Genomic DNA, 27,528 nt, shown 5'->3' on the forward strand with positions numbered 1-27,528 from the left:
ATCATATCTGAATGATTTCTGAAGGATCATGTGACACTGAAGACTGGAGTAATGATGCTGAAAATTCAGCTTGGATCACAGGAATACATCACATTTTACAGTATATCAAAATAGAAAACAAGTTATTTTAAACTCTAATTATTTTTCACAATATTACTGTATTTTTGATCAAATACAAAACATTTTTTTAAAGACATAAAGATATAAAAAGACATCCCAAGCTTTTGAATGGTGGTGTAATTCCAGTTAGTTCTACATAAATATAGTTCTAAAATTAGGATCATTTTGTGAATTCAAACCTTTGAGCTAAATTTCCAGTTTCATATTTTTGCTATAACTGTTGAATAACACAATTATTACGACAGTGACAAACATTTAGACGAGTCAGTTTCCTAACAAAGGTGAATTTTAACCAAGGCTTATAAACTGTGTTCGCAAGATGGGTATTTTATATAAATAACAGTGAAAAATGTTTTATGCTATGCGTGTATGCAGAAATTTATTTTGAAAAATAAAAATATTGATAAAAATAGTGTTGTTTTTATATGCGTGGCAACTTTTTAACAATCCTTTGATAGTCTACTAGAAAAGATATAAACCATGAAGTGCTTTATTTATTTATTAACTTAATTTACTTTTTTTTTAAACAATATATTAACCGATAATTAGTATATGACCGATTTGATGTAAAAATTAAAGGTATGTAATTTAATTTTTTTACTGTCAAAATTAACTATTTAAATGAGTAAATACATCATCAGTCCTTCATCCAAAAGGTGTTTTACCCTGATTCACTATGGTAAGCCTATTATAAGTGTTTTGGACCTATAGCTTGATGTTTTTCGCGGTAAATTACTTACATTCCAGGAGGAGAGTTTACTGGCAGCAACAACAACAACAACAAAGAATAGAAAAAAATATCGCAATAATGAAAACCAGGAGTCAACATTGGCTCGGCTTTTCGGAGATGGAGAGAATGATATAGCGTTTTCACTACTCAACAGGTGAGTTATTTTATTGAATAGATAAATTGCCATAATTAGCTCTCTGACAGAGATCATTGTAAAGCATAATCAATTGAAGGGTCGTTTCATTATGGTTGTTGTAGCCCTGCTTTTATTTTCAAAGAAGTACCATGTCAATTAATATGAAACGCTAAAGTACTTAGCTAGACAGCCTGATATTCTTTCTATATAAACTGGTTAACTCTTAAGTCGAGTAGGCCTACTGAATGTTTTATGAACACTATGATAATCATATTAATCCGCACAGTCACGCAGAGCCGAAGCACAACCAAAACAAGGTCCTTCCGCAACATGCACGCAGTTATGTTTTTAACCACTAGAGGGCAAAAAGTTACATATACCTGGTAGAATATTCCTGTCATGCAGGAAAAGTATAATTTCTAAAACAAATTCAGAAAGTCACGTGTACTGCTGGTGGTTGGGTGATGAGATGTGACGAACTCTTTAACTTGAAATAGAATGGGTTTGTTTCTACCTCGCTAAACCAACAGAAGCCCCAGCAGAGTAAATAAAGGTGTTAAGAAAGCAAGAAGGCATGGATCTGTTTCTGTATGCCTCCAGATGTAATTTCAGACCACTGGCTGTGAGACAGAGACATCTTTAAGGATAATAGCACTGAATTACTTTGCGTTGAGCGCCAACAAAGACGCACGAAAACAAAACAAAACGTGATTTTGATCTCAATTTCACACATCTATTATATTTCACTGCAGCGTTACATGAAAAGAAAATGCCAAACACACAGAAACTCTGCAATATGAGCTGTGGACAAACACAATTCCAAAAACAGTCCTTTTAATTCATTGTTTTAATAACTTTTGTAAGCAATAACATATTTGTTTTATAGAAAATAAACATCTCTAAGAAATACTATACACAATTATAATAGTACATCACATCTTACATTTAAACAGCATCAAATACTTATATACACAATTACTTAGAATTAGGAATCAAATAATTACGTGATGGTTCTGTCATCTCTATGCGCGGTCTTACCTGTAATACTGCAGTGAAGTGAAGCATATAATACTGTATGTTAGTCACATATACATCTGATTAAATGACTATGGATTCTCATGTTCAGTTTTTCATGTTGTCTTCTGCATCGTTTCACCAATAACATGAACAGAAATGTAAAATCTGTTTGTGGTATATGGATCTCTTCAGTGTGCTGAGGCTTTCGTAAGCTCAAAGTTCATCCAAAATTAAAATGTTGCCATTATTTCCTCATCTAGATGTTTTTTAGTTTTTTTTACTCATATGACTTACTTTCTTCATTTGAGAGATTTAGAAGAATGTCCAAGCTGCCCTTTTCCACTCAGAGAAAGTGAACAGGGACTCGGTTTGTCAAGCTCCAAAAAAAAGTATCAATAAAATCCTGTTCGAAGAGTGCTATATTTCAAGAAAATGATTATATAAATGTGCTGTTGCTCTACAATATGGCATTTTGGTTTGTTTCACAGAAGAAAGAAAGTCATAAGGGTTTTGAGAAAATTATGACAGAATTTTTATTTTTGGTTCAACTCTCCTAATTCTGAGAAGCTGATACACATAATATGAACGCAGTGTTGGGGAAAGTTACTTTTAAAAGTAATGCGTTACACCTTAAAAAGTAACTAATTGCAATACTTTTTATGGAAAGTAATGCATTACATTACTTTTGTGTTACTTTTTCTTACCTGGGCTGGGCTTGCTTGCTTGCTTGCTTGCTTGCTTGTTTATTGATAACAAAAAAAGTTATATTTTTGGCAAATCTAAAGGTCCTTTCGCACCAAAAAAATAAAAAAATAAAAAAAATGAAACGGATAAGCTTCAGGCTGAAGGAAATGCAAATTCAATCAATAAATAGGAAAACAAAGTAACTTGCATTACTTATTTGAAAAAGCAGCTCAGATATGTTGTTGCGAATTTAAAAGTAATGTGTTACTTTACTCGTTACTTGAAAAAGTAATCCGGTTACATAACTCTCTGATTACAATGCGTGACCCCCCAACACTGTACGAACGCAGGATATTTTTCCATCCGGATGCACTGATGGACATCTCAGTGATGCTGTTTTGTCTTCAAATGCACATAAAAATAAGCCTACACTTGGAGTAGCAGTATATTAAAATAATGCATTTTTTTTTCCGCATGATATCAGAATATTTAGACCTGTAAAGCACAGCATGTACAATTATTTTTTTCTTTTTTTCTTTGTAACATGTAAGTGTCCATTGAAATACATCCAGTGTTGTATGACATCTTCAAATTTCAATCCCCCTTCCACAGCGGAAGCACGCGTGTGCCAACCAGCGCTTGGGGCAGCAGGCCAAATCCACCACCAGGTGTCCCCGACTGATAACATCCGCTCCAGAATACGGAATAAAATGGAAGAATGGCACATTCAGATTCATAACAAAAGTGTCTTTCCCTTTTTCAGCTTTTGGTCACGAAGGTTCTTCTGTTTGAGCCGGGCCGGATGGATTCGGAGATGATCTGATCTTGGGTGAGTATTGCTACAGTATTTTTGTGCTTCGACTGAAGCCCCAGATTTTCTCTGTGTCCACAGCAACTTGCAGCACACAGGCAAACGCATGTCCTTGTTCTACTGCATAGCTGACATTCACCAGTCTTCATGCGCCGGTATATATTACAACGCCTGAAAAACAGATCCGTTTGAAATGCGTAAGAGTGGAGAAAGGCTTGCTGAAATATTCCTCATTCATATACATTATTAAGCCACCTCATATATCTTAATGTATGGATTTCTCCATTTTTAAAGACGGAAGTCATTTGAACAATATCACAGTTATTTCACTATTTAGCTTTCCAGGTGTTCATTTTTCCTTACTCCAATGGAAATGCTACAAACAAAACATGTTTACTTGGGAATATTGATTTAATCTGCAGTCATTTTATGTTTTACTGCATCCCCAATATTACTTTCCATACTTTGAGTCTTATGTAATATACCTTTAACAAACATGACATCATCATCCAGGAAGTGACATCATTTTGGAGGGAAAACAACAGCACAAATAACAGTAAGTATTCATGGGTTTCATCAGGTCCCTTTCCACAGGTGTATTAATCAAGCACAATGCAGTCTGCATTCATAATCTAGGTGCTTGATTTTATACACCTGTGGAAAGGGACCTGATGAAACCCATGAATAAGGAATATATTTTTAATGAATTCTTTGATATTCATTTGTTTCACTTGAAAACATTCCATCTGTTTGATCATTTCAACATCAGTCTGATATATAGTCTACATTTGCCACAGAGCAATGGCTGACTAGCTTGTTATTTCTATTCTGTACATTGTCTTGGCATATAAATGTTATGCTAAGCACGTCATTATTGATTGATTTATTCATAACAAGATATTAACCAAAACTTATCGGATGACTGACGTAAAGACCAATGGTTGGCGATATAATGACGAAAAATGTGATGTACACAAATTTGCTGAAATTAAATTAACTAAGTTTACACAATAATAACTAGTAATAATATTTTACCAAAAATGTTTAATATACTATAAGCTGCATTGAGTTGGAATCGGAAATCGAAAATAACACTGCAGGACCGTTTCCTAATGCGCTGACATGGATGTTATAGTTGTTTTATGTATCTCTCCTCCTCCGCAGCTTTTCATGATGTTGCACTCGTTCTCTTTCCCTCCTCTGCTCTGGGTCCAATCTCTCGCTTTCTCTCTGATCTCTGAACTAATCCTGCTTTTCAACGCTGGTAATCAGTATCTCTCTCACAGCGCAGCCCTGGTTACAGTGTTTGCAGGACTGCATTGATATTCATCACGTTCTCGTGTTCCAAACAAACGTCTTAGTTCAACGCTTAAAGGGACAGTTCACACAAAAATGAAAATTCTGTCATTAATTACTCACCCTCTTGTCGTTCCAAACCCATAAGACTTTCGTTCATCTTCAGAACACAAATTAAGATCTTTTTGATGAAATCTTAGAACTTTCTGTCCCTCCATTGACACTCTACACAACTACCATTTTGATGCTTCAGAAAGTTCATTAAGAGATCGTGAAACCAATCCGTATTAATTTAGCGGTTAAGTCCACATTTTCGGAAGAGACTCAATTGCTTCATATGATGAACAGAATTAATTTAGGCTTTTATTCACATATAAACTATTTATTCACATATATTACCATTGTGGTAAACTGAAGCTCAAGCATGTTCGCTTGACATGCGAGAACCAATGAGGATCATTCTCGTGTTACGCAGCACGTTTGAGCTTCTTCAAGAACCAATGAGGTTCGAGGTTCATTCTCGTGTTACGCAGCATGTTTGAGCTTCTTCAAGAACCAATGAGGTTCATTCTCGTGTTACGCACACGTTTGAGCTTCTTCAAGAACCAATGAGGTTCGAGGTTCATTCTCGTGTTACGCACACGTTTGAGCTTCTTCAAGAACCAAGGAGGTTTATTCTCGTGTTACGCACACGTTTGAGCTTCTTCAAGAACCAAGGAGGTTCATTCTCGTGTTACGCAGCATGTTTGAGCTTCTTCAAGAACCAATGAGGTTCATTCTCGTGTTATGCAGCACGTTTGTTTATGTTTTCTGATCAATATTTATATGTGAATAAAAGCCTAAATTAAATCTTTTCATCCTATAAAGCGATCAAGCCTCTTCAGAAAATTTGGACTAGACTGCTCAATTCATATGGATGAGTTTTACCATCTCTTTATGAACTTTTTAAAGCTTCAAAATGTAGTTGCGTAGCTGTCAATGGAGGGACAGAAATCTCTCAAATTTCTTTAAAAAGATCTTAATTTGTGTTCTGAAGATGAACAAAAGTCAGGACAGGAGGGTGAGTAATTAATGACAGAATTTTCCTTTAACTTAGAGTCTGTTTACATCTGGTATTAACACCGTTCTCGGTTAACTTTGGATGTGCTTCACATGATCTGCCTCATATGAACAGGTGGCTTTTCCAGGTTTAAAATGTGAACTTTGAACATTGTTTATTTTATTTAAGAGAATCTCTTGACTTACATTGATGGAACGTCTGCCATGACTTCATTGCAACATTCGCTTTTGTGTTCTTTTTCTTACAACTAGTTGCATACTGAATTGTGATTGGCCAACTTAATATGAGATGAGTGCCGAGTGTCAGTAACAATGGCAAAACGGCTCTGATGCAGAACCTAAATTTACCCAAAACTTTAACAATATTCTTTTTTTGCCTGACAAGAACTGGTATTTCCTTGAGGAAATGCAAATGGAGTTTTTCTCATGCAAGAACAGGGCCCTGTTCTTCTCTTGCCCTGCCTGCTGTGCTGCCCTCTTCGGCCTGACTTAAAGCTCTGCCTGTGCTGCTTTGCTGTTGTCATGTTCTCAAGCCACGTGAACCTAAAAGAGAGCTCGCCGCTGAGTGCGTGTGAGCACAGAGGAGAAGAGGAAGATGAAGAGGAGGTGGAGGAGATTTCCTAGGAGACCTGGACGGGGGTGGTATCTCTACCGCTCGCTTTCATTAAAGCGGCAAATTGGCATCCCAGAGACCCAAAGCCCTTAGATCCCCCTGCTGATGTGTGCTCTGCTTGTTCTGAACTTTCTCCTCGGCTCTGTTTGTCTGTCTGTTTCTCTCTCATTCTGTTCTCCTCTCCCTTTGTCGTGGGAGGGCGAAAAAAGGAAGGGAGGGGTAGAGCTGGAGAGAGGAGGGTGGGGTGTTTTGATCTCCATCCAGGTTTTGCCTCTGGGTCTCAGACAGGAAGCTGCTGAATATCATTTTTCTTTCCCGCTTTCTACCATGCCCATTTTCTCAGTCTTTCTAGTTCAGTCTATCGCTTTTCCTTTCTCTCTTCCTGATCTACCTCAGTTGTAGTTCACAGATTGCCTGTAGGTGGCGAATGCACAATCAAATGCAACAGTATAAGAACGAAAAGGCATGTGAAACTAAGCTAAGGTGAGCATTACTAATATTTGCCTGGTTTCACAGACAATGTTTAAGACTAGTCCTAGACTAAAAATGCATGTTTGAGCTGTTTTAACTGAAAGCTACTTGCACTGACATATCTTTTTTTCCTACTGCACATTTCTAAAAGCTATTTGAATCTCCTAATTGAACTAAGGCCTAATCCTGGCTTAATCTAAGCCCTGTCTGTGAAACCAGACCTGCATTTCTTAATAAAAACCCAAAGTATTAAACTTTGGAGACTTGGCATGTAACTTGCCGTAATGTTTTTGTTTTATGAATATGATACCCCAAGTAGTGTGGATTGTTGAGGAGGGGAATGTTATTACTTTCCAATCAATTCATACTTTTGCCTGATGGACAATGACATATATATGCTGTTTTTCCACCGTCAGGCTGAACGGTTCTCATTGCGTTCCAATCCGTGCCGATCCGGGCTAGCTGGTACGGTTACGGTTTAATTTTCCACTGTGGGGCTGTTAACGGACGTTCTTTGAAATGTAACACAAAAGCGTCAGTAATTGCCTTGGTAACGCAAAAGGTTACAGAGGATAATGAGATGTGTAGCGACCGCGTTATGGAGGATGATCAGATATTTCTCAAAAATTGTATGATTAATTTGTGGTTTACGTCGCTCAAATAGAGCGCTTAGCCAGCTACAGAGAAACTGGTAGCCAGGCAACAGACAAGTGACAAATCTGAGTTGTGACATCACTTTACGGATTCTATCAGCACGAGAATTCTGGGCCGAGAACAGTTTGTAATCGTGCCGTGCCATACCAGGCTCAAGTGGAAACACAACTGGAACTGACGGTGGAATCTTTCATTTTTAGGATGAGGAATGTGCAAAATCAGTATGAGATTTGGTTTTGTTTTTTGGAGGGGGGGTTTTCTGCTTCATGCAAGAGCCAAGACCTTGAGTGAAAAATGTGTCTGGTCCCGATCCAGTAATAATCATCAGGCAGCACTTCTAAATGTCTTCTCTTTTTTCTTCTCTTTAATGTTTGTGGCTCCTAAAGGGGAACAAGGAGACTGAGAGAGCCTAGAATGTCTAATTAACATCCCTTCACTAATTTCTGCTGTCAGTGGTGAGCTGCACAGTCAATAGCGGACAGATAAGGGTGAGATATGCTCAGGGCTCTTCTGCTGCCCTGAGAGATGGTGCTGATGAGGAACTGTGCTCTGCTGTCTAGTTTCACTCCTTGCTGTTGTTATGGAGGTGGTAGAATGTTACAAGGACACTGAAGTTCATGATACAAGGTCTTTTAGATCAGAGATGTCCTTTGCTGTGTGCAAAACCAATTCACCTGCTTACCTTGTGATCCGGACACCTAATGGAGAAGGTCTCTTCTTGAAACGTGCAGCCTGGAAAAAGAAAAGAAAGGGAAGAATCAAAGGCATAAATTAGAAAATGCCATTGAAACCGCAATACAAGATCAGCTTGCCCTTTTGTTTCTGACTAGACCCATCTCCAGTGGTGTAGCCACCACTTTCTATGATGGCAATTTCTGATGGAAAAGAGCAATGCATGATGGAGGGAATCTAGTCTCAGCCTCGGATGACACGCCACAGAGCATTCATGGACTATCTGGTGCATATTGTCTAGAGCTGACAATATCTGCCACTTCCAGTTGAGTGCTTGAATGGAATAAATAGTCTACTACTAATACAATTGTAGTAGGTAAAGTAGATATCATCACGTTTGCCTACAGCGTAAGAGGTTAATTAGGTGAAGTACTTCATAGAACAATTATTCTGTCAGCGCCGTTGTCAGATTTACCTACATCTAAACGTCGCAGGAAATCATAAAAAGTATAATTGGTTGTTTTTACTTGTTGGTCAGAAACTTCCTGTCATGCTTTAAGTTGATATTATGAAAGTATGGTTTGGGAGACGAAGGGTGTGTTCACACTTGGCATGTTTGGTAAGATTAAAATGAACCCTGGTGCGATTTCTCTGTTAGTGCGGTTCATTTGAATAAGTGTGAACGCTGCCATCTGAACCCTGGTGCGCACCAAACAGATCGCTGAAAAGATGGGTCTCTGTCTGCTTCCAAACGAACTCTGGTGCGGATGGACTGAAAAATTAATGCAATACGGACCAAAGAAAACAACTAAACAAAAACGGGATATGATGTCACAAGATGTGACCCTAAAAAGGACAGAATGCTCAAGCACACCTGTTTTTTCTCATCATAGTCGTGATGTTGCCCATCTCAGTTCGGTACAGGTATCAGAACCGCGTCTCTTTGCAGCAGATCTTGGTATGTGTGTGTGTGATGGAGGGATTCCTGCCGCTGTTTAGTCTCATTTACACATTTTATAAACTCTTCATGAGTTCTCAGCTGGTCAAAGTACCATCATATGTACACACAGTGAGCACATTTAGCCCAGCACGCAGCAGTGTTTTGGATTTTCGGTAAGTCACGAAATATACGTAATAAAAGCCGACCAATCTGATTGTGAACATATCCCTATGTCTTTAGGTTTGGTATCTTTAGGTTCGGTGCACTGTAAAAAATAAATTACATCCCCAAGTCAAAAATTCCTAGTGACTGGTTACATCTAAATTTTTCAATTAGTCTGACGTATTATTTCTCATTGAGCCAATGTTAACAGACTATTGCAACAATAATTGCACTTGGGCCAATTAAAAAATTTAGATGTGACCAGTCACTAGAAAATTTTGACTTGGAGAGGTTAGACATTTTTTACAGTGTGTAAAAATGCCTATGTGAACGCTAAGCGGACCAGGACTAAATGTTTTCAGTCCCAAGTGTAAACACACCCTCAAAGGACTAGTAATTATAGATACCCAAGTATATATAATTACTAGTGTACTAGTGGTCATTTGATTTTCTACTTAAAGAGAAATGTTTTTTTTTTTAATAAGAGAATTAAGAGATTTTTCGTATTTTTTGGTTCATGGGTAGAAACATTAGTTTATGCTTTAATATTTGTTTTGCATGTGTAGGCGGCCCTGAAACACCACTTTAGTCAACCCTCCCCGGTCTTCTGTACTATATGGTGTACGTGGCAACTGCTAACTCAATTCATTTTCAATAGGAGAGACGCGGCAGACGAGCCAAGCTTGTTCACGAGAATCCTGCGGCGTTGTCATGTACTAGCGCCACTTACAAGAACTTTTAAGAAAAAAATCTATATTTTCACGGCTGATTAATGTTATTGACAAATCAGAGATGGCTTTATTTATACCCAATAAAACAGCATTTTGCTTTTATGTGATCTAAAACAACATGGAGGAAAGTAGGTCTATGTGGTTGCTGATTTTAGTGTGATCATTTTATTCTCTAATTCTTTTCATTTTATCAAAGAAAAATCTCAGATGCAACATGTTTTCACTCCCCATTACAAGCAACAGCAAAATTAACAAATAAAAAAATAACATCATTTGTGTTTCATATGAAAAACCCAACCCAAAATAGAATAACATACAATTAATAATAAAACTTTGCTTAAGTTTTTTACTGTAATAATTAGTCTACTGCAGTGTCTTATGGCCCAATTATAGGTTGAACTTTGGAATTATGAACTGAAGCATAATCATATTAATGCCTACTATCGCTCTTCCAGATCATTTACAGTCTTCTACATAGGATATAGTTAGGGAAAAGCCCAACTAGTAAAATGTGTATAAGTTTATTTAAAAAAACAACAAAAAACACTTTAACTAATGTAAGTACCTCATTATAAATGATATCCTCCGCTGAATCAAGCCACGCATCACATCTTGTTCTTCCTCTGAGGTAAATTTAAGGCTTATTCTTTACAGCGCGAATTATTCCAAAAACGATGAAAAGTAAGCTAGGTGATGGGGACGCTTACATGTTCACATGGATGATTACCAAATGAATAGCTTGCTGCATATATTATAATCAGCTCAGATGGGAACAACTGTACCTCTCATTGGTTTTTTATACCGATTACATAATCAGAAAATTTGAATCAAACTTTCAATAGACATGTCTCATGTCTGTGAGGCAAGTATTCGCTGAGTTTCGGTAAATTTTTGTGTCGCGTTTCAGAAAGTTGTTCTGTATAGAGACAGAGATGGCAGAAAGTGCACTTTGTTTTCTTTTTTTTTACAAAATCATTATTGTGAGTGTATATTAATAAAAGTAGACTTATGTCTTACTCTTATCTGTATGACCAAAAATGACGGAGTATTTGATGTGTTTTTTTTCCTCGCTGTTACCAGGAAACAATGCAAGAGATCATGCCGGCGCCTCCGCCTACCCGAGAAGTGTGTTGTTGTGCTCTAAACAAGATGTAGGCTATTGGCAACACATATATGCCAAGCAGTATGAAGAAACGTTGTTGTAACTAATTTGCAGAGCAGTATATCAGATGAACTCTTATTCTGCGTGATAGGAAAGGCAGTATACAAAAGACAGAATGAGTTGAAAAGGGGCATTTCAGGGCCGCCCACACATGCAAAATATAATATTAAAGTATAATCTCATTTTTTACCCACGAAAATCTTGCTTAAATTTTATTATTATTAAGTAGAAAATCAAATGACCAGAAGGTACACGGAGCGACCTGCTTGCATACCCTGTTTTGTTTCTACAGAGCTTTATGTGGAGTGGAGGGTGGAGTCATTGGATGGACAGTAAATATTGTAGACAAACAAACAGCACATTTCAATATGTCAGAACTCTTACCCATCTCTTTGGCGCAGACATAATGGTACCTCTGTGTACAGCTCTTCCAGCTGCAGCAGATGGAAGCTCCTTCCCCTTGGCACCTGGAGCATTTCTGTGATGAGACAGAAGGCCTGAGGAGCTGCTCTCTAAATTATCGACTCTTTCCTTCACAGCCCCCTGAGCCACCACAAGTTGCAGATAATATAGTATAACTAATATAATGCTATGCCCACTAGACTCAAAGTATATTATTAGTATTATCATTATTATTATTTGGTTCTTCTTGAGTATTAATCATTGCAATGTTATATTACACTGTTTGGAATCGAAACCTTAATATATTGCTTACTGTTTAATGTGTACTAATTTATGAAAATAGTATACTGTTTCAGTTTACAGTAGTGTTCTACATCTCAGAAATACATTTGTTTTGAATTTATGACATAATTATGTGTAAAAAAAGAAAGAAAAAAGGATGAAAAAAGTCACGATAATATCACAGTTGAGTTTGTTTCCAGTTGAATTGTGGTGGGATACAATGTGGTGTATATAGCTATTTCTGAGTATGCTATTCCAGACATGTTCTGAGATGTGCTCTTGTCTCTTTTTTTTAACAGTACAGGAAGTTATTAATGTAGGGTGTTTAATATAAATGAAACACTTACTGCATTTGCAGATTTCTGAACAGCCTCCTTCAGCCCAAAGAGTTTGCCTGCTACCAGGATTATGCCTGTGGTCCAGACAGCACAAGCTTCATGAGCCCAGTGCTCTTTCGCCTCAGCCTCCATCTGCAATCTCTGCAGAGCCATTCCACTGCCCTCCTCACCAGCAGGGGGAGAAGCTCCACTAAGTCTGCTCTGCAACTGCAGCAGTCTTTTGAATCTCATCCGCAAGGTGGGGCGGGTTCTTAACGGTTCCCTAATTGCCCTTTTCCCCCTCCTGGGATGCCAGCTGTGTCCTTCATTTGCACTATCTTGATAGGCGTCCTTCGCACATGCACTCTGTGAGTTGATCTGCTCTGCGATGCATCTGACCTCTGTCTCATTTGCACAGTTGCTATTTTGCCTGAAATCATTCCTGTGTGTTGAAGACAGCATTTTTCGTGGTATGCAGTCCTCAGGATAATAGGGGCCACACAAGTCCCCAAGCTCTCTGTAATTTGCTGGCTTTCCACATAGACAGCACGTAAGACACCTTTCAATTAGACTTTTGTTAACTAAGGGCCCCTGGAGCATTACTGAGGAGTTTGATACTGCCTTGGTAACAGTGACTAGATTTTTTATTTTAGCTGCACACTTTTTTCTTGCCTGGCTGAGCATCTGTTCTTCCTCAGGCCTGTTGATGATGGTACAAAGAGAAGCTAGCTCCAAAGGGCTGTCAATGTGTACATATGGTCTGAAAGAACATTTGCCATCTCCTAGTGCTGGATGCAAGTCTGATAATGTCCCCTTCACTGTTGGGGGGAGATCATTGCTGAATTTTGTCTTGATCTTAGGTCTCCTCACTACAACTTTGAGGACATTCAGAACCTTTTTTTTCGGGCCAGCCTTTTTTTTCTCCTTTACTTTATCATCTTCTGTTTGACTTGAGAGTTCCTCCTGTTTCTTTTTGAGTGATGGCCGCCTGCCTCGTTTGGGTTTTATTTGTGGTAAGCAAAATTCTGTTGGTGGCTCCTCATACTGTGTCTGTTCACCTGTTTCTGGTAAAGAGAAGGAAGGTGGAGGTGGGGGTAATATATCAGTCTGGTTAGGCTCCTGTTTCTCAACAATGGGGATGCTTTCTTGTGGTTCAGTGCCTTTTCTTCTCCTCTTACGTTGCTTCAGATGCATCTCGTGGTTGTTTTTAATGGCTCTCTGTTTGGCTAGTCTTGGTGTGTTGATAACTAGGCTCCCGGCCTCCAGGGCTACATCTGGTGCATCGCTGCTCTCTACAGTGGCCCACGTTCTCCTCTTTTTCCTTGGAGTTTGAATTCCTGTGTTTTGGGTCTCTTGTGTACTTATTGTGCTTTCGCCCTCCATGTGAGTCACCTCAGGGGCGTTCATTGTCTCCTTCGGCTCTGGTACCTGTGGCACTGATTTTGATGTTGATTCATCTGGTACAATGTCTGGTTGAATATTTAAAGGTTGCTTTTTGGACCCTGGGGATGTGATTTTCTGAACCATTGCCTCATATTTAAGTCCCCTGCCTTTCCGAGGAGGCAAATATTTGGTTTTAGTGGGACACTGAGGAGGTACAGAAGGCATGTCACTTATGTCATCGGTGGGAGGGTTATCAGCGGTTACAGTGGTGCTTACAGATTCTGCTTGCAAATGTTGTCCTCTCTTTCGCTTTCCCTTTGCAATACAGACTCCTGTGACTGTATCTAATGGGGGCTGCTGTGTCTTCACTTGACTCTCTTGCACACCTTTCTTCCTCTTTTTGGTGTCTGATGATGGTAAACTGTATTTTCTTTTGATGGAAACGATCTCTTCATTTGGTTGTTGAAGTGAATCTGTAGAGACATCCCTCTGCTTAGGTAATTCAAGATTTGAAGATTCGGTCTTACATGACTGATCCACAGTAACATTCTGTATTTGTGAGTGTAAGAGCATTGCTGAAGGTGTCTCATTTGATTTATCACTCTCTTGCTCCTTATTTTCAGTCAACTTTTCTTTTGTTTGTTTTCGTGATCTCAGCACCATGGACTTTTGATCTCTTGCTAAAGACTTTACACAACTGCTTTCTAGAGTGGACTCCAAAGTGGAACCCACAGTTTCATCCTTAGTGGTGTCCACTACACCAACAAGTGTCTCCATAGTTAATGCTGTGCTCACATCTTGCAAAATAAGTTCATGTGTTTCCTTGGTATGGTCTTTTGTAATCTGAATATTTCCATCTCGTTTTATTGATTTTATCTTGGAGGTGATGCCTCTTGGTCTACCTGGACCTTTAGTTACTGACCCCTCAATTGGCTTTGACTCTGTGGTGGTTTGACTTGGCTTTGGAACAAGCATTTCTCCTGGTAAAGCCCCAGGCTTTGAGCCTTGTTTAGAACCAGATTTTGGACCAGGTTTAGGACCTGGCTTTACTCCAGGTTTTGGACCAGGCTTTGCATTTTCTGTGGACCCTGTGCATTTTAAACTTAGTTTGGGACCAGGTTTTACACTAGGCATAACTTCTGGTTTAGGACCTGGTTTTGGACCAGGTTTAGAAATTGATATTGGACTAGGCTTTGGACCAGGTTTTATATTTGATTTTGGACCAGCCTTTGGACCTGGTTTTGGACCTGGCTTTACACCTAGTTTTGAACCTGGTTTTGGACCAGGCTTTGGACCTGGTTTCCTTCTCTCTTGAGGGCAGACCTTTGGGCTACTTTGTGAACCGTAGGACCGAGTGCACATCCGCGATGGTAAACTCTCTGTCACAAGTTTCTGTGTTTGACTACTAATATTCTGGTGGGCAGTTTCCATCTGATCAGGAATAAGAGCGCTTTTGCTGGAGGGCATACTTGGATTTTGGGCAGAAGGTGGAGCACTGTCTCCTTCTACACTTAGCTGCCTTCTGATTCCTACACTTGAATGCATTGGTCTCCTCCTGCCCCGTGCATGTTTCTTACCGAATATTCTCGTATGTGCAGATGGGGCCAAAGGCTCTGGTTTGGCTGAGGGAGTCACTGCACTGGGACAGCTTATCCCTGGTTCCATATCCTCATCCCCTTTCTTGGGAGAGGGTGGGGTGTCAGCCCAAGATGGTGCAGAGTGCAGTATTGACTTGCCTGGCAACTGAGGAGAGTCAGGCTCCAGTACCTTTGCATCACTACGATCAATGTGATGATCCCTTGCCTGAGCCAAAGGTGTTGTTTTCTCATTGAGAGCTGAAAAGCCACTCTTGGCAGTGTGAGGCTGAGGTGCAATGTCACATATGGTTGACCTCCTTTCATTGCCTCTGTGTGGTGCATCCTGGTTAAAGCTTTCTGCAGGTTCTGTGTTGACTTGTGGCGTGTTTCCCATCTCCTCAGATGTACTTGCTCTATTATTAATGACCTCCTCTGAGGTTGTCAGATTCTCCTTTTCATCTCTCACCTCAGTGGAATTATGGGAGAGGACAGACGGCTGCTCCTCAAGGGTGTCCACTGGTCCCTCAGTGCATGTGAGGCTATCTACTGAATTCTCACTCTTTGAATTTTCTTCTTTATCTGGCAAATACAGATTAGTGCCTGAATTGCTGGGTGATGTTTTCACAAGCATTTCAACAGTGGTCTGTGGCTCTGATTTGAAATGTTCTGACTTTATTTCTGTGTCTTCATTACATTTGTGATTAAGTTCAGAAAAACAGTCCATCTCTTCTGAGTTTCCTTTATCTAAACTGTATTTGTTTTGCAGACCTTGGTAAATATTTGTTTCTGTTTCATATGAGTAACCTTCCTCTAATACTGCTTTATTTATTTGATGAAATATAGAAGGACTTTTCTCATCCTCCAACCACTTCTCTTGCTTTTCAGTGACCTCCCCTTTGCACTCATGGTCTGCAGACATCTTTCTTTGTCCAATTTCCTCTTCATCAACCATCCTCTCAGTCCATGCTGTCTCCTCAAAGTTCTCCTTTAGAGTACTCTCTGAACGCTTTATGTCTGGTGGTGAATTACTCTCTTGTTTCATAGGACTTGGTGCTGTTACACTGATGGGAGACCTCTCATCTCTAATGCAACGGAGAGAGCTGTTGGGCTCCTCTCCAGTCAATACTCTCTGTACTCTGGGGTCACAGTTGAGATTATCTTCAGAGGCTACACTCTGGAGACTTCGAACTGAGTCACCTGACCTAACGGATACATCATCAGCTGAGTTTAAGGAACAAGTGGACACTGTGTCAAGGCTGAGACGCGGGTGTGTCTGGGTGTGTGCTTGACCTTTGTCCTGACCAAAATAGTAATAGCTCCTGTCCATCTGGTCCTCAGTGCTGCTAGAGTATCCTCCCTCCTGTAGTTCTGATGTCATGGACCTGGGAATGCTATATGCATCAGATGGAGGAGGACCATGTTGGTTATCAGGACAAGATGACTCTTCCATACCCTTTAACTGACCTCTATAGTCTTCTCCCTTTTTTGGATGGTTTCGCTTGCTGGTCTTTTTGTTAGCCATAAGGGCCTCTGACAGCAGCAGCTGCTGAACATTGTTGGAGATGTTTTCAACCTGAGATGTCAGGGCATTGAGGCTCCACAAACTGGGGTTGGACAGGAGCTTTTCCGAGAATCGTTCTTTCATGGAGCCAGAATAGCTCTGGGACTGGTGGTTCACACTGGGTGATGAATGGGTATTAGGAGGCATCAACATATTTTGGTCTTGCAAACTTGTGGATGAGGAAGCTCCAGGATTAATGGGAGGTTGGCCATATTGGAATGAGTCAGGATTTGGCATTAGGGGGGATGGTGTAGAGTTATATGAGGGAGATCTTCCCACAGACCTTGCAGGTGAATGACTGGAACTTGGACTGCAGGTCTGGTAGTATTGTTCTGGTGACCTTACAGAAATGTCTGTAATGCAGTAGTTTTGCTGGGGCTGATTGTAGTGCTGGAATTTCTGAAGGTTCTCCTGTGTACCAGACATTCCCTGCAGGGAGCCTTGTTCAAATCCAGATCTTGAGGGAGTTTGTTGATAACCATAATTATTCTGAGGCCTGTATCCACTCTGCTTTAGACTGCTGTGATTGCTGAGTTGTCTTCCGTACTGTGCATTAGTTGGTATACCATAGCCTTTGTAGCCATGTGGCATTGTATTACATTTCTCCATGTAAGATGATGAAGACGAAGAAGGGGGCTGCGAATGCTGAGGGAAATGGAGGTGGCCCTGTGGATACATTAAAGGAGATGGTGCTGGATTGGGTGGGAGGCCCTGTTGATGGGAACTTGTATAGGTTGTGGCAGAGGACTGGGAGGGGAGATGGCACTGACTTTGAGAGATAGCTAGCATGTTCTGCTCTAGGTACTGGGATGACCCACTGACCCCAGACTCCAGCCGTCCCACCATGTCCTGTTCAAATTGGGTCATCTGAGCTGACTCATCCCATTTTTGCTGCAAGTGACCTTCACTAATATACTGTGCTGTGTATCCAGGGCCCATGTGATTGCTGTAGCCAGCCTGCATGTGCTGGTTTGGAGTTTTGGCTCCTCTAAATGTTTTTTTAGTCTGAGTAGCACTGCTGCTGGTGTAGACGGGATAGGTCTGCTGTCCATAACAGTCCTTAGAACCTGCTCCCGCTGTTGACAACCCTGCAGCAGCTAGAGAGTGTGGCTCATAGCCCTGTCTGGACTGGCTGTGATGATGTCTATAACTCTCAAGGCGCGATAATTCTTGGGTTTCCTGCTGGTAGCAGTGCTGGTTGCCATGGAAACCACTCCGCTCTCTGAAGGACTGCATGACTCCGGCTAGGGGGCTCTTTGGAAAGAGAGAGAAAAGATAGAAAGACAGAGGCTGTGCTTAGTGGCTTTGTTTTGTTTTTTTATCAGTGATCATGCTCTCATTCAATTAATTTGAATTTATTGCTGCATTTGTCCTAAAACAAATCACATTATAATGTACACATCATTCATAAAATCAAATCATATATCTCTCAATAAGCACTATAAAATGTTACTCTCCCTTACTGCAGCTGCAATCAATCATTATTGTATTATATTGAATCTAGGAATCTGAGCCTATCTATTCCACATTTTGGTGGTTTCATCTTCTGTGATAATATGTGCAGCTACATTATTATTATAATACATTTTCTCAAATACACGTGATGGTTTTAAAACATGTATTCACACGGACCATGCATACAAACAAACAAAGCATTTTATCATTGGCTCATTAAGTGTTTTATTAAAATAAATGATATTCAATATTGTGCATGTGCAATAAGAGGATTCTATTATTGGTGTTACTCAGAATTTGTTTTCGATATGTGCTATTTCCGTATATCTTGCTCAGTAATTTGATACAGTTGGCAATGTGATATTCAGGTAAAATTCTCTTCTCAGCAATGACTTCAAAGTAGCAAGTGTGTGTTTTGTAGGCATAGATGGAGGCTGTTCTATTTCTCCACTCCAGTGCTGTAGGCCTGTCGAGGGATGGCCGCCTAGTCCCATCAGACACACACATTATTCATCTCACTAGCGCACTGTCTGAAGTCATCAGGCCCAAGAGCAACGTGCCCCCCTCTTAGCACCCTCCAAAGAGGCCCCACCATCCACTACTGCTTCAGTTTTGCTTGTTTGCTGCTCTGCTTGTTTACACAGTGACCCAAATAAGACCACTTGGGATCTATGTTTTAAGCCTTTAAAAATGCAAACAGTATGTGTTGAATTGTACAAGCTGGCCAAAGTGAGCAAGTGACATGATGGATCTTGCTTCCCCTTTCACATATTATTGCAACTGCACAGGGGCATTAATATGTTTAAGTTATCCCACATTAAATTTGTTGCAATACAAAGACTTTTTTGTAGAATCATTGGCATTCAGATCATTCTGCTTGAACATATTGCATGACAGATCCACTGTGTGCCGCTGATTAAAGACTTGTGTGGGGCTATGTTGCTGACACAGCCAGAGATCTGTTGAGAGCGTGGTCTAAAAGGTACAGTAAGTTTTCTAGGTCTGCTGAGAGGGCAGAATTTGTCTCCTGGGGTACCAAATAATGACAAAGACACCCTTACTTTAGAACTTACCATGAGTGTACCAGCATGGACTGGCCCATATCCAGAATGAGTCAAAATCTACGGCAATGTGTCTCAAACTTACTTCCACAGTGCTACAAAGTAGGTGCGAATTGATGACAACTTTAAAAAGATGCGTAGGTAAAAATGATATTCCTGTTACTTGATTTGTAGGTGTTGTTTGTCGTCATTCTCCTCCATGTTTTATTTTTGAAGCTTGTTGAAGCAGAAAAAGAGACTGTGGAGGGGTATGTTTAAGCCAGCTGTGAGCTCAATGAGCTTCTACATACTTTAAGGCAGAATTTCCCAAGAGACTTTTACTACAAAATTCACTAGAAAATCATTCATTAACAGTAGTGACTGCATGTATAAATAGAGTGTTCTCTGTTCTATCTGCATGTGTGTTTACCTCAAATGCAGTCAATAAACTTTCTTTCTCTAGAGGCCTGTTTAACTCTCACTTTCAGATCGAGCGTTGGACTGTCATCTGACTCAATTATGCATTTGCTATGGATAGTATAGGGAATGTGGAAAGGGCTCTGGGAAATATCTAAAATACACAAATGTCTGGGTGAGATGTTTTGAATGGCTCATTTTAGCATTAAATCTAAGGCAACTTTGTCCAAACTACGTTAACTACAGTCACTTATTATGTTGAAGGCTCTATGAAGGCTGTAGACAGTGAGGCAGTATAGTTTGGAGCACAGTCAAGAGCTATATTAATACAAATTCAGGAAAAGGTGAAGAAATACTCTCACACTATTGGATTTGAGAAATAATAAACCAATAAACAAGCTCTCTGGCATTTTCTGAATCCTTCATAAAACAGCTTAGTTATAAGATTGAGGGGCACAATGTACAAGAAAGACAATCTGCACATAAGGAGCTTTCAACCAAAGCAAACATTTAAGTAAGGAAAGAAGATGCCAAGGAAGAAGGAAAGGAGGTGGGAGTGAAGGTCAGGGTAGGGGGTCGATTCAATTTCAGCGCAGTCCGTTAAGGACATGAACTGATCTTGAGGACCAAATTTAATCTGTTTCCTGCAAGACCCGCTCACAGATATGCAAGTTAGATGCGTTTGTTTAGTTAAAACGTGATTCAGAACCTGAATCTAAACTGCATCACATGCAAATATTATGTTCTAGGGATAATTTAGGGTGAAACAATTCTTATACAAGAGTGTCGGTTTTCCAGAGATGGCTCATATTGCTTTGAATGGTTCACACTGGCCTGAAAGATGCTAATCAGATCGGAGGCTTTCAACTGGACTGTCTGTCTTGGCCAGGCGTGAAGTCTATCTCTCTGAGATGTCATTTTGATTGACATCACTGCGGCTTTTTACTGACCTTTGAAAGAACAGAACCATACCAAGAAACAGTAGTCTCCGGAGAATAAAGGGTTAAAGGCATTATCCGCAATGGACACCTTCACAGTATTTCAAAAGTTGTTGGTTTGCTCATCAATTTACCTCCAAAACACGGAGTAAATAAGTATATCTATTACATTAAGCATATTATTACATTAATTACAAATGTATTTTCCAATTTAGTTAAAATGTCCCATGTATAATGTATAATTTTGGATAAAATTCCATGTAAACCATATGGTACACTTTGGTGTTCTATTACTTTTTTGTTTGTTTTGAAAACTATGACAGCATCATAACATTAACACAGGATAAAAATAGCACATTTTAAAGGCATCGAAAGTCAGAATCCCCTTAAAATATTGATTTATGGCCTAAAAAGATAAAACTCCATATATACACACACACATACACACTAATTAATTACTAAAAATATGTATGAAGCATCACTTTTTTTTACACAAATTCTTTTATTAATGTGAAATGTAAGATTATTAGCAACCATTGGCGTAGTTTTTATACATTTTAATTTTTCTTCTTTCATATGTTTATTATAACATAAACTCACAAATCAGTTTTAAACTGTAGTTACACATTTTTAAAAGGTTAACTCTATACTCCATTTGTGTCAGTAGACAGTGAAAAAAGATATGACTGCTTATAAATCTTTTTTACGATTACGTAAAATCATCTCATATGTGGCATTGTCCCACATAATTCAAATGCCTTTTTACTGACAGCCTCATCATTCGAAAATCATGAGTCATAATATCCACAATGTGATGATGCGTCTGGCTGCAGAAGCAGGCAATGCTTTTGAATGACTTGCGTAGAAGACACAAATCCCCCAATTAGCTTAGAATTGCACTTAACACCTTTTCCCCCCAGAATACTCTTTGCTGCTTCTTCTATTACGAGGCTGCAGAGAGTGCCCTTTAAATGCTAAAACCTGCCACCGTTGGCATGACGACGCTAAGAGGAGTGAAAAAGCAAACCTGCCCTCCCTGCAGTGAGGTGCCTGGTGCCCATTTCATCTGTGCCAGCCGTGCCCAAGGCATCACACCTCAGGGGTCTGAAATGAGAGCTGTTCAGAGACGGTGCTGGGTAAGGCATAGTGAGAGCCCTCTCCCTGTGATCAATTTTTAGTCCGTGCATTAGGGTGTGTGATACTAAGCGAAAGACGTGTGGTGTGTGTGTGTGTGTGTTTGTGTGTGCAGGTAAATCAAGTCTAAAGCTCCTCTCCGAGAGCCCTAATGCCCAAATAAAACCTAAATAAGATTGAAGTGCATGTTTGCACCAGCACGATAGGCTTTAAGCTGCTTTGTGGCAGACTAAAGGAACACAAATGCCGACTGCTGATGACGCACAACATCTCTCAATTCTCAGATGCAGAGAACGACCGATACAGCTACTGCCGGTGTGTGCGCATATAACCAGGCACATAGTATCTTGGGAATTGCGACTCTACATTTTAAAAGAAAGAGCTGCTTTAAATTGGGTTGCGGGGCTGATTGATATTCTTCGGCAGGTCTGCGTGTGCATGAGAGGGCATTAGCAGAGCAGAGGGGTGAGATGCAGCAGATGTAGAGAGAGGGAGGTTTTGCGGCAGGTGAGACTCTAGTCTCCCAGTGCTGCGCTCCAGTGAAGCAGCGCTCAGCTTTGATCTCAGCCTCTCTCTGCTGCAGCGCTCCGCTGTGGCCACGCTCTCGACACCCCAGCCCACACTCACGCTCGCTGCGTTTCGTTCTCCCAGTGCATTTTCCGTCCCGAAGATCACTTACATTGATCTTTCAGACGGAATGAGAAGTCTCAAATGCTGGCGTGCCGAGGGATTATTTTCTTTGAAACAGACTTCATCAATAATGCTGGTACAAAGGCACAATGACATTACTGGCCTGAAATGCTATATGCCTTGCTGCGCTCAATAAGGGCACAGTCATTTATTTCTCCCTGTGAGGCACGCCACTTTGCGCTTGTTCCTGTTCTGTGCCTCTTCAGCTCGGCTAATTTATGATGCGAAGCGGTCGCAGTGTCACTCACGCTACCGATATCTCTTTCACACATCTTTTCTTTCTGTTTCATATCTCTGCACCACACCCCTGCTCAGTCCAATTTTGGCTCCACCTTAACTACAGATTAACCTTTCTACCCTGAAGCGGAGGACACGCTGGCTGTGACCTTGAGACGACGCTGTGGGTTGTTGCATTCAGGAGCTGCAGTGGTGACAGACAAAGGCCATGGTACAAAACCAAGTAAGCTGCCTACCTAGACACATATTGGGGCTCAGTGTTTCTGTGATTCCCAAAAATGCTGTCTCCAAGGCTGCTACTTAGCTCAGCTCAGTACGTGCACATTTTGATGCCAAAACATTCGGCATGAGGCTATGATGCCCAAATACGTAGTTTGCATAGACAACTCACTACCTTTGCTGACCAGATATGCACATTTCATGGTGAAAAATGCCGTTAAGGTATAGAGCTTTCTCTGGAACTATGAGATGAACATGATTTCACCAAGTACAACATGTTCCTATATCAACATCTTTGTTAATCCTGGAACAACATTCCAATCAACCAATCACATTGTACCGTTTGTCAAGTATAGGCTTGCAACCAGTGTTAGGTGCTTCTACATCAGTGTTATTCACCTATCATTTCCCTCTGGTTTTAGGGATATGTTATGGGTAGGGTTAGGTTTAGGGGTTGGGATAAGGTTAGGACAAAATTTTCAGACAGGAATGTTGTTCCCGGATAAACAAAATCTGTTGATCCAGGAACATGCCTTACTTGGCAAAATCACAGTGACCATGCCTATGATGTCCCAAAATGCAGAATTTACATTTGGTCCCCAAATATGCTGTTCAGGTTGCCAACTCACTAGATTTTGAGACAAGAGTCCATGTTTCTCCACACACCTCAGCCCATTATGTGTTACTCCATCGCATTTTCCTTGGGGCAGCTTTCTACTCTTTAATTTCTATCAGCACACTGTTTACCTCCCTGCCATAATCGTCAGACAGGTGGTTTTAGTGGAAGGACATATCAGTCATGGTACTTTGTCTGAGCAAACAAATCTGAACTTCTCTGAAGCTAGGCCACAAGATTTTGCCAATTTTAACTATTTTGCGTAGCATATCTTCATTTCGGCTCACACCCCTCGGAGAGAGAACCGTCAGAAAGAGAGCCGCTCTGCTCCAGCAATGACAGCTGACATGGACTCTCACATGGCTCTGGCTCTAATGTTGGTGTAAATGCAGGATGAGTGATAGAACTGGCTGGAATTCAAGGTTGCCACGTCGAGGATTGTGAAATAAAGGACATTATAATACAATTAAAGGAGAAAATAAGAAATGGGTGAAAACAAATTGAAGTTTACGTGACAAAGTTTGGAGGGTAGCAGAGGTGTGCATGCTGGGGTCTTTTTTATTTTACGACTGAACCTCGGGCAATTTTTGGAAGGTGCCCTTGATGTTCCCGGTCTATTCATTCTCCATGTATGTCATCCCAACTCTCTGCCTTATCAACCACCATCCTGTTACCTGAGGAATGAGCAGGGGAATTTTCTAGCTCTGAAAGTCCAGATGGGCTGACACTAAAAGCCTCTCATTCAGCAATCCACTGACAGTATGGATGAAATCAGAGCAGGGTGAAGGGATAGACTGCAGGCAAAGTGAGAATGAGATAGAAACCGAGGAAGGGAGGAAGGGATGGATGGTTGAATATGGAATGGAGATCATTATTGCCAGCCAGTTTTGTCATTGATTTCCCTCCCCCTCTTTTCTTTTTGGCATCCTCATATAGTGGAATCAAATTGACTCTGGGATGAGGCTCACAATGTCTTATAGAATCCTGTTTGGGATCTATTGTTTGGCTTCTTTTAGACCCTAATGCTGACCGCCTCCACACGCCTCTGTGTTTACTTCCTTCCGAACGCAAATGCACACATCCACGCAACAACATGCTCTTTGACAGAGCGCACAAGCCGTTCTATCCTGCCGAGCCTGGGGTGGGTGGTGGAGGAGAGGATTTGCTCTTTGAAAAGTGTCCACAGATTCGATTGCTCTGTCAGAAATGCTTTCTCTGATGCTCAGAGAGTCCATGGCTTTGCGAATGAGGTCTAAGACAAAGGGACGTACTGGTTTTGGCATATTTATTTCACACTCTTTTTAATTCTCTTGTTTTCCTTTTCTCTTGCCGTCTCTGTCTGCCCAAACCTTCTGCGCCGCTGTCTGCTAAGGGTGTGTGGTGGGGGAGTGTGGACAGGGATGGGTGAGTGAAAATGTGCCGGTGGATCTCAGCCAAGCCAGCAGAGGGCTGAGGGAGACGGGATTCTTTGTTCTTTGTTGATGAAAAGCGGCATTGGATCTCATCTACCTCAGCCTGACATCAGGGCACTTCACAAGCAGCCAGTTCACCATGATTATATTAAACCCAGGCCCAAATTACTCCAGTCGCCCTAATTAAACTTTAATTCCCAATACCACACAAATTACCTGCAACGTAATTGAGCGAATCGCCATGGTTTAAAGAGGGCTGTGTTTTTCGACTGCGAGATAAAGGGCCTGGATACAGGGATAGACTGAAGGTCATGTCCTCCTGCTGGGAAAATGTCTCTTTCTCTCTCTCCTTTTTTGAGTGGATAGAGGACAGTGGTGTCCGTGCTGCTTGGAAAATGGAGCAGTCAGCTGTGGCTCCTGTCTGACTCAATGTGCCCTGCACCTGGGTGAAGTCTACACAATAGCACTCCAGTTCTCTGTCTCTCATCTGCCTGTCTCATTCTGTCGCCCTCTATACCCTTTTAACGCAGTCCTTGTGCTAGTATTCTCTCTCTTTCTCCAACAGATCTCATAAACATCTTCAAATTTCTGTATTAAGAAATATAAATTATGTCATTGATTTGACATTAGGACAGCAGGGGCCGGTTGCACCAGCTGTGTGTAAGTTACAACTTAGCCTAGTTTTGACGTAAATGGACACAAAGTTACAACTTACGCACTACTAAATATTTTTGCGTTGCACCATTTAACTTAGTTGAAGTGTAACTCTTCGTATGAACTAAATATTTATGGAAGCCTCCGATCAGGAGTAACGGTTGGGATAAAATAGCAGACAGACTGAACTGCATCAATAATCTCTTCTTTTACCAGACAGAATTCTTTAGACACACTGTATATGATAATGCTGACATTTACACTTGCAGAACATTGTGTGAAAAGATTACTTTGTTAGCGGCTCCTCAACATGAACCCGTCCTAAACAGCGCGCCGCTGTGTGCATCTGTCCCATCGGTCCGTGTTGTGCATGCCTAATAAAATCAATCATAATCAATAAATGTAATTTCTTATTTTTTTTTGTATCAGTACTTATTTATTTATCCTTATTCATTTCGTTTCAAATACAGTTTCTGAATGTTATTTACATATAAAAACACTTATGTTATCCATGATTAAGAATCGTATTTAAAGGAAACTTATTTGTACCTTTAGTAACGGGAGGCAAAAGAAGTTAGAATGAAGGATAAAGTGAAATTCACAGCATTTCAACACAACTTCTGCTCACGTATTTGAAGGCTGCTATTGGATAATTGAGGGTAAACGTCATATTATGTGACTACGCATTACTTTACGGAGAGCTTACGACCCACTAGCTACATTCTGCCTTAAGAACAAATGGTGCAACGGAATAAAGTACAGAGTTAGTTACAAACTGGCTAGTAGTTACTTAGCCTCTAGTGTGGAGTTTACATTCCATCTTAATAAAGAACTTACCAACGGCTGGTGCAACCCTACCCTGGTATGTAAAACCTCCCTCAAGCATTTCAAGACCCATTCAAAGAGTGAGCCTTGCTTGTTTTTTTCACCCTTACATCATCACAAAAAAAGTGTTTAATCAGATTTGAGCTTTGAAAGAAAAACCGATTAATATAACATGAAAAAAGACACATCAAGAGTTTGTGAGCATAACTTGCTTTGTTGTTTGAGATATTTTACAAAGACCTGCAACAGTGCCCCTTGTGGCAATGCTGAGAATGCAATGGGTACTTGCGTTTTAGAAATTGTGCTCTGACGCATAATGCAATTCCATAAAGTGTGAAATCGAATTTGCGTATTTGCATGAAGTTTGTTTCAGGCCTTAGTCTAGCTGCTTTGGAGATTCCACTGTAATGTTTGTCAACTCTACCAAATACTAATACTATGAGGGTTTGTGGCTGAGATGAAGTGTGTTTCTATGCTTGTTTATGTTCAGGGGAGGATTGTGTGCTTGTGTGTAGTAGTTTGTTCTAGGGCTATCTCTGCACATACATGTATTCTAGGTGATAAATGTGTGTGTGGTGCATGACAGGTTGTTTTAGGATATTAACTCAGCGGCTCAGTGTAGGCTTACTGGCTCCTGACCTGGGTGTTTTAACCAGTCGATCATCACAGCTGAGTCTCCTTGGAGAAGTACCATCAATCTGAAGGTATTTTTACCCCAAGCAACAATCAGTAACTGTTTTCACCTTATTATTTATGCGTGACTTTCATGATGCACATCTTGGTGCCTTGAATTGTTACAGGACTGATCATTTTTGTCATCATTTACTCTCAGTTCATTCAAAACCAAGTGCGACATTCTTTTGCCCGTGGAACAAAAACGAGACAGGTTAGAAAAGAAAGCCAAAAAGGAGGGTGAAAATGTTCACGTTGCTCTTCTCCATAAAACAAAGGCATTGCATGACTAGGGACCATGAAACTCTTCTGAAGCTATTTAACACCTTAAAGGACAAGTTCGGTATTTTACACTTAAAGCCCTGTTTACAGATCGTATCTGATGAAATAGAACGGTTAAGATTAAAATTTGGACACATGCTGCTGTCCCGAGAATTTT

The 27,528-nt window shown here is 40.4% G+C and overlaps 1 protein-coding gene across 3 annotated transcripts in view; it reads right to left on the reverse strand.

The window, feature by feature from the left end:
* Positions 1–200: 200 nt before the first annotated feature.
* rai1 (retinoic acid induced 1) overlaps positions 201–27,528 on the reverse strand; it is a 61,663-nt gene continuing 34,335 nt past the window's right edge. Inside the window, exons 2-5 of one of the 3 annotated variants that reach the window (XM_082184601.1) lie at positions 12,290–18,034; positions 11,643–11,736; positions 8,274–8,323; positions 201–3,669 (exon numbers count right to left, since the gene is read on the reverse strand). In XM_082184601.1, coding sequence (XP_082040727.1) covers positions 3,661–3,669; positions 8,274–8,323; positions 11,643–11,736; positions 12,290–18,016 — 5,880 coding nt within the window. In that variant the 5' untranslated portion in view covers positions 18,017–18,034 and the 3' untranslated portion in view covers positions 201–3,660. Of the gene's footprint in view, positions 3,670–7,066; positions 8,324–9,681; positions 11,737–12,289; positions 18,035–27,528 lie in introns of those variants that run through there. The other 2 variants (XM_082184600.1, XM_082184599.1) reach the window with 2 other exon arrangements.

The sequence above is a fragment of the Leuciscus leuciscus genome, assembly GCF_965113295.1.
Source record: "Leuciscus leuciscus genome assembly, chromosome: 1".
NCBI lineage: Eukaryota > Metazoa > Chordata > Actinopteri > Cypriniformes > Leuciscidae > Leuciscus > Leuciscus leuciscus.